The sequence below is a fragment of the Ananas comosus genome, linkage group 3 (genome assembly GCF_001540865.1).
Source record: "Ananas comosus cultivar F153 linkage group 3, ASM154086v1, whole genome shotgun sequence".
In the NCBI taxonomy this organism is placed as follows: domain Eukaryota; kingdom Viridiplantae; phylum Streptophyta; class Magnoliopsida; order Poales; family Bromeliaceae; genus Ananas; species Ananas comosus.
The window spans coordinates 619,842-627,657 of NC_033623.1; the positions used below are offsets into that span (position 1 = coordinate 619,842).

The window sequence follows — 7,816 nt, forward strand, 5'->3', positions numbered from 1 at the left end:
TACTATATAAATTTATTTTTGATGCATATTTTAGAGTCGTTTTATGATACAATAGATGCGTCCAAAATGTTTATAGGATAGGTGGCAACCCTTATGGCTTTGGTGCTAATGTACAAGATGGCTCTCGTACGAGAGCTTTCTCTTGATGTGATGGAAGTGTTATTTAATACATACTAAGTATAATAGACAAAAATTTGGTGGGCATGCGGATGAGCGCCGCGTGTGTATGGACGCCCATCACCACCGTCCCTTTCTCCTTTCTCTCTCTCTCTCTTTCTAAAAAACGGAGCCCACCAATTATTTTTTTTTTCGAGGTTAGCGATGGTAGCCCGTACACACGCGGCGCCCATCCGCATGCATTTGTTTGGGCCCAAATAATTTGTTTGGGCACGGATGCGCACCAAATTTTTGTCCGAATATAATGATGTGAAAGGATGATAATTGCATTTCTTCACTGCAAGATAAAATTGCCAGCATGCTGGTGTGAGCATTATTGGGAGTAAATCGAATTGTCAAATCAAAATGACTTAATTCTAATCATGTCGATTTGATTTATTAGTTTGGAAATTTAAAAAAAGTTAGATAAATTGAAGAAATTGAATGCCGATAAGATAAATATTAGTTGTATAAATTTATCAACATATAAATAGTTCATAGAAAATTATTAGCAAAAGTATTTTTTTAAAAAAAAAATTTGGGTTCAAAAAGTTCAAAATTGCTGCGAATTCTTTTCTTTTTCAGTTCCATAAACTTGTGGTAGTATATGCCATTATTGTTATCGAAACATTATGATATTAGAGAAGAAAAATATTCAAAGTGCTTAGAATTTTTTTAGACCTTTAAAAGCAAAACAACGAATAATTTTAAGCGAGCTAATATTAATTAAATCTCCTGCAATATATATGATAAAAGTATAAGAAAATGATATATTGAATTAACTATTTGAGCAGTGTTACTGTACTATTAGGAGTATAGCAACCCTTATGCTCTAAAGTGTCTAATTATTTATTAATTTTGATAGGTGATTAGAGCAAAAGAGAAAAAACAAATTAGAAATAAATTTAAAAAGAAGAAAAATTGAGACACCCAATTTTTTTTCTAATTTTTCTTCTCTTTTTCATTTTAACCACCCATCAAAATTATTGAACGGTTAAAAAAAATAGTAACACAAGGATTGCTATATTCCTAATAGCACAGTAACCCTACTTATACTCCTAGAACAATTAATATTATGCACTCAGTTTTTTCTAGTATCAGAAAAAAAAAAACTTATTTACGTTTGTAATAAGTAGGAATGTAAAAGTATAATAATTGGTGTGGTTATTAAGTGGAGTTGTGGTTCTTAATTCAGGTAAATTGTAGAAGATCGATTTCATAGTACACATGATGTTGATCTTTCGCAATTATTTTGAATAACTATTTTGGGGCCCCACGAAGCGACATTGAACATTCTAGTACATGATTTGGTGTTGGCAAAATTAAAATAAATGACCCCACTCACAATGGACATGGCTAGGGACTCCTCCAAAGAGTACAGGAAAAAAATTTAGGAGTAAAAACTATAGATTATATGAGATTTTTATTTTTTAGTTTTCTATCAGTTTGGTTATGAAAAAAAAATTGTATTTCTGAAAAACTTCTTTTCAAATTTCATGAAAAAGTAAACCTTTTATTTTTCTAAAAACATTCGAAAAACAAAAGCACGAATTTTCTACAAATTTTAAAAAAAAATTTAAAAATAATTTTTTTAACGAAACGGACGAAAAACTAATTTTTTTTTTCATGCAATTAATGTAAGCATCTAGCAATTAATGTAACCTGAGCATGCTTGTGTTTTATAGGAAAGATTGTTACCATAAAGAACAGTTCAAGTACTAATTATTAACACTACTGTTTATTCATATAATAGAGCACATTAACACTAGTACTGTTTTTTCCGACAGGTGGGATATTGTATTATTCAAAGGATCGATCGAAAAGATTGATACTGTTTATGTGTATAGTGGAGATCATGTTAATGATAAAAGAGCTTAGAAATAGTTCCAGTACGAAGTTATTCAAAAGATAGATCTAAAGAAAATGACTTAAAAATAATATGCGAAGCAAGAATAATTCTAGATCTAAGTGGAGATGTTTATTTCCAACAAACAACACCATTAAAGTTAATATAAGTTGTTGGAATTTTTTACGATATGAATTTCATGCTTTTTGACTACATTAAAATTTGACAAATAAAAGATAAATTTGATACCACTTGATTATCAGACAAATAATGTCAAAAAATTACAAAGTTCGAGTCATAATTGAAACTTCAAATAGTGTACAATATTATGCTAAACTGTGTAAATTGTCAATTCAAATTAGTAACCCATGGCTAAAAACAATTATAGTAAATAATTATATTTAATTCTCTAACTTTCTAACCACTCATTAAGTTTGATGGGTGGTTAGAATGAGAGAGGGATGAGATATTGAGGAGAAATTGGGTGTCTCAGTTTCTCCTCCTTAAATTTCTCTCTCAATATCTCATCGCTTTCTCATTCTAACCACCCATCAAGTTATACAAAGTAGGGCTACTGTGCTATTAGGAGCACAGCAGTCCTTGTGTTTCTAACTTTCTAACCACCCATCAAGTTTGATGAGTGGTTAGAATGAGAGAGCGATGAAATATTGAGAGAGAAATTTAAGCCCTCAATATCTCATCCCTCTTTCATTCTAACCACCCATCAAACTTGATGGATGGTTAGAAAGTTAGGAGCACAAAGACTACTGTGCTCCTAATAGTACAGTAGCCCTGCTTTTTAATATATTGTCCATAAATAATCTATAATAAATCTTACATTTAAGGACATTTTAAAGAATAACTAGTAATACTTTAAAGTATCGGTAAGAATAATTTCAACGCTTGTAAAAGCGTTGAGCAAAGAATCGATAAATAAATATGCCAGAATAAATATAGCAACGCTTTAATATAATGTCAAAAAAATTTTATCAGTATTTGATAAAAATATATTTATTTGCGACATTTAATTATAGTATCGCTATATGCCAAATATTGAAAATGTTAGAATAAAACGTCGTCTAAAAAACATGGTCTAAAACATATTTTATTATAGTGACGAGAGCGGCGGGCAGGGATTGAGAGACTCAAAGCAATTTCCTTCATGTGTGTGTGTATATAACTCAACATTTTTAGTCTCTCATTTGAGAAAATTGTTAAATGAAATAAAGAAGTTTTTCTATCATCACTGTTCCTAACAATTGATACATATTGGTGTCCTCTTTAATTACTAGCAAAGAGGTTTAGATTTCAAAGTGCACTTCAAGCGAGATCCAATGTGTAACTTCTCGATAATTTCATATCGTATAGAAAATAAATTACAATTGATAATATAAGAGCCAAAAATCTTAATACTAATAACTAAAATTAAATAATTTAAATCAGTGATTTGAGTCTCATGAGTTGTTAATTAGTATTAGTGAACCGAATTATTATTAAACGATGCGTCTCTCTATGAGCATGTTGGGAGGGGAAAAAAAAAAAAAAAAACCCTCTCTTGTTATATGAGCAGAGAAATGGCGCTTTTGTTAGTGTCGTTCTATTTTAATTATTGAACTAGCATCAACTTACACTTTTATTTGTTTATCATTATTTTGCAACACTTTATGCTTTTAATTCAAACATCTAATTTTTATAAAAAAATTATAACTCAACGTATGATATGATTAAAATAGGAGATGAAAAAAAATAACCAGTAAATACTTCTTCTTTTTTTTTTTGAGAAATAAATAGCACGCTATCCGCTTTATTTATTTTATTTAAAAATAAACATAGCTATAAATGTGAATCAACTAGAATTCGAACTTAAGACCTCGGATACCAATCATCAAGTTTTTTGCCACTGGTTCTAGGGACAGTTGGTAATCAATAAATGCATTTTTGATGTACAGATGCGGTGGATGCATGTAACTTAGCAAGTAATTGTGTAAAAGGACAAAAGTAGAAGTTTTGGAAAGTTTTAAGGACCACTAGTCCGAGATTCTTCGTCATCCTAGCACACTGTGGTTGTTGTACGCATACTATTTCCTGCAAATATCTCCGATGACACTAATCATTAATTTTAAAAATTTAAAATATTAAAAATATACGTAACAAATTTACTTAAAAAGTACATACAATATTTATGAGCTTTAATTGTGACTTGACTTACTCAGTCTCATTCCACTTCTAAAAGGGCTTGGTTTAATCTAGCCTCACGTCATTTTAAATGTATTTGGCCCCTTAAAGCCAAGAGAATTTACGATACGAGGAGTATAATAAGTAAATTTAGAGTTAAAGTACTTTCTAAGAGAAAAATATTTATTATTGACAACTGATTATAAACAAGATATTTTCGTCTATAAACATAAACCAATGGTTTATATATATTTTTCATCTTTAAAACGAGGAGGTTTGCTCACTTATTTTATTATTATTATTATTATTATTATTATTATTTTACGTGGAGAGAGGGGACCATTAATCATATATTTTCATGTCGGATCTTTCGAGATAAGGTTGGTGCTAAATACAACATAAATATATGCGACTAACGGCTAGAAGAAATCCACGTACGTTTTCATATATTTGTGTGTGACAGGTACATTTTCATACATTTTTTTGTGTGGGCCAACTTTTTCCTTATCACGGGAGAGGTTGGTGGGTAAGCAGCGGCTCGAATTCGGGACGAATTTTTAAGAATTCAAATTTGAATCCCACTATAAGTTCAAAATTTAAGTCTAATTTTCAATTTAGATTGAATGGATTTTAAAAATTCATATTCAAATCCGAACCCAATAAAAAATCCTAAAATTCGAACCTAAAAATTTGAATCCGAAATAATTATTTCTTTTTACTATACTTTAAAATATATTACATTAAATCGAACTTTTTAAAATACAACTTCAAATATAATATTAAATATTTATATATATTATATGGCTGGGGTTACTATACTCATATGAGTATAGAGCCTTTTGTATTCATAACTTTTCGGTCGTTCGGATGAAAAAATGCACGATTAGGATGAGAGTGGTTACGTCTAGGTTGATAGTGGGCCCTCTAAGATTGAGTGGATGGTTGGTTGAATAGTATAATTTAATGGGTGAAAATGATTAAAGGGTAAATCGAACAGCAAAAAATTTATGAGTACAAGAGGTTTTATACTCATAAGAGTATAGTAGCCGGACTCATATTATATAATGTAAAATTAATTCAAGTTCGTGACCGGTTCAAATTCGGATTGGAAATAGACAAAATTCATATCCAAATCCAAATCCACCGGGTTTTTATTTTTTATTTCTGTTTCGAAACTATATTTATTTAGCATGAAATAAATGATCCGCTCTTTTCGATTGCAGATTCGAATATAATTTCAGATATCCGTACCCATTGACATCCCTATTGAGAGATAAAACTTGTTGATGTGAAATAATAAAAACCAAAAAAAAAAAAACAAGAAGTTGGTAATTAACAGCCTATAAATAGGGCAAGAGAAAAGAAAAGGGAAGAAGCATCAGCAGCAGCAGAGGGAAAGAGCCAGCAATAATGGATAAGAGATCAGGAATTGCTCTTCTTGTACTTCTTGTTGCAGTGTCCTGCCTTGCCAGTCCGTCTTCGGCTCGCGCCTTCACCAGTCTTGATTTTCTCGCTCGAGGTAATCGCCCAGCAACGCTGGATGTATGTATCTACTATATGTAACGAAAAGTATTGCTGATAAGTCAACTTTTTTTATTAAAAAAAAAGATATTATCTTGCATATTTACTTAACAACATATTAGGAGAAATAAACTTCAAATTTAGTTAGTTTATCACACTAGTAATGAAAGTTCAGCTATGGTCCTCTTACGAGAACATGTCAGGGACCGAAAAGTCTATGCTACGCATGCAATATTCATGTGCCTCTCATAAGAGAGACGTGAATAGTATATATTCTATCTTGTTCTCACTAAATTATCAATATTCAATGACTAAAAAGTCTATATATACTATGCTTGTAATATTTATACCTCTCAGAAGAGAATAGTGGCTGGACTACTAGTAATGACATAATCTAATGTCTGCGGACTAATCAATCATGAACATGTTGCTGCTCTTTCTGCATGAAGTGATCAACGGAGAGAGAGTTACACTAACAGCCTGCAGCGAATGCGTGTGTCCGCTGCAAACAAGTTCATCTGATGATGAGTACAAATGCTACTGTGCGGATACTTACTCCGACTGCCCGGGCTTTTGCAAGAAATGCAAGGCCGAGTTCGGAAAGTACATATGCCTCGACTTGATCTCGCCCAACGATTGCGTAAAACCGGTCTCCTCCTTGGAGGCGAAGCAAAATATGATCAAGGAAGAGAGAGTTACACTAACAGCTTGTAGCGAATGCGTGTGTCCACTACGAACAAGTTCATCTGATGAAGAGTACAAATGCTACTGCACGGATACTTACTCCGACTGCCCGGGCTTTTGCAAGAAATGCAAGGCCGAGTTCGGAAAGTACATATGCCTCGACTTGATCTCGCCCAACGATTGCGTAAAACCGGTCTCCTCCTTGGAGGCGAAGCAAAATATGATCAAGGAAGAGAGAGTTACACTAACAGCTTGTAGCGAATGCGTGTGTCCGCTGCGAACAAGTTCATCTGATGAAGAGTACAAATGCTACTGCACGGATACTTACTCCGACTGCCCGGGCTTTTGCAAGACATGCAAGGCCGAGTTCGGAAAGTACATATGCCTCGACTTGATCTCGCCCAACGATTGCGTAAAACCGGTCTCCTCCTGGGAGGCGAGGCAAAAGATCAAGTTGCTGCAGGGTCGTGAATGAGTGAATAAGTGAGCAAGAGATCGAAGTGCGTGTGATGCATAGTTATATAAGTAGCAAGTTATGGGATATCGTAACTTGCTAATGTATTTGCAGCTTAAATAAATGGATCTTGTGTGATCCATGCATGAATCTATGTGCCTATCTATCTATAAACTATGCTTCCTTATGTTCATAATGTGAAGTAGAAGATGTACTAGAATGGATGTTTCGTAGTATAAAATTTGTGATCGGTATCCGTATAAATTAATATGTTCCTCTAATAAAAATGTACTCTACTTTAATAGTTTAGTAGCTGGTACATATAAAACATGGAAAAATAGTAGGATTATTTCCATCAATAATTTGGTTACAAACTCTATTAATTTTTCTTAACAATACCACTTTGCATCCTTATGGGAGCAAACTTTTGTAACGCTGTTTAAAAATCATGCAAATAGATATAACATAATATATAAATTTAATTAAATGATTTATTCTGTACAAAACTCGGTGTATATCATTAATTGCATCCAAAAGTCACTTATTCATGCAATGGAAATAACTATATAGCAAAAAAAAAAAAAGAAAAAAAAAGAGGTTTATTCTAACAACCAAGTGTCGAAAGAAAATTTCCTGTATATTGGGGTGTTTGGCCTAATTTTTAAAAAACGCTTTTGGGTTGAAAATTAGTTTTCGGCTCAATAGAGTGTTTGACGATCTAACTTTTAAAATCTGATTCTGTTTTATAGAATCAAAAAACTGATTTTGAAAGCCCCAGAATTAAAAACAGAAAAAACTATTTTTTGAAATCAGATTATGATTTTTTACTCAAACATCAAATTTTTATTTTACTCAAAAGCACCATCTTCATGGTACTTTTGAGAGTATTCTATCTCAACTCTCTCTCTCTCTCTCTCTCTCTCTCTCTCTCTATATATATATATATATATATATATATATATATATATATATATATATAT

General features: G+C 31.9%; 1 protein-coding gene across 1 annotated transcript; it reads left to right on the forward strand.

Annotated features, from left to right (window-relative positions):
* Nucleotides 5,538-7,117, forward strand: LOC109707759 (bromelain inhibitor). Its single transcript, XM_020229290.1, has 2 exons — nucleotides 5,538-5,696; nucleotides 6,148-7,117. Exons 1-2 carry the CDS (start codon nucleotides 5,588-5,590, stop codon nucleotides 6,855-6,857), a joined length of 819 nt encoding a protein of 272 aa, XP_020084879.1. The 5' UTR covers nucleotides 5,538-5,587; the 3' UTR covers nucleotides 6,858-7,117.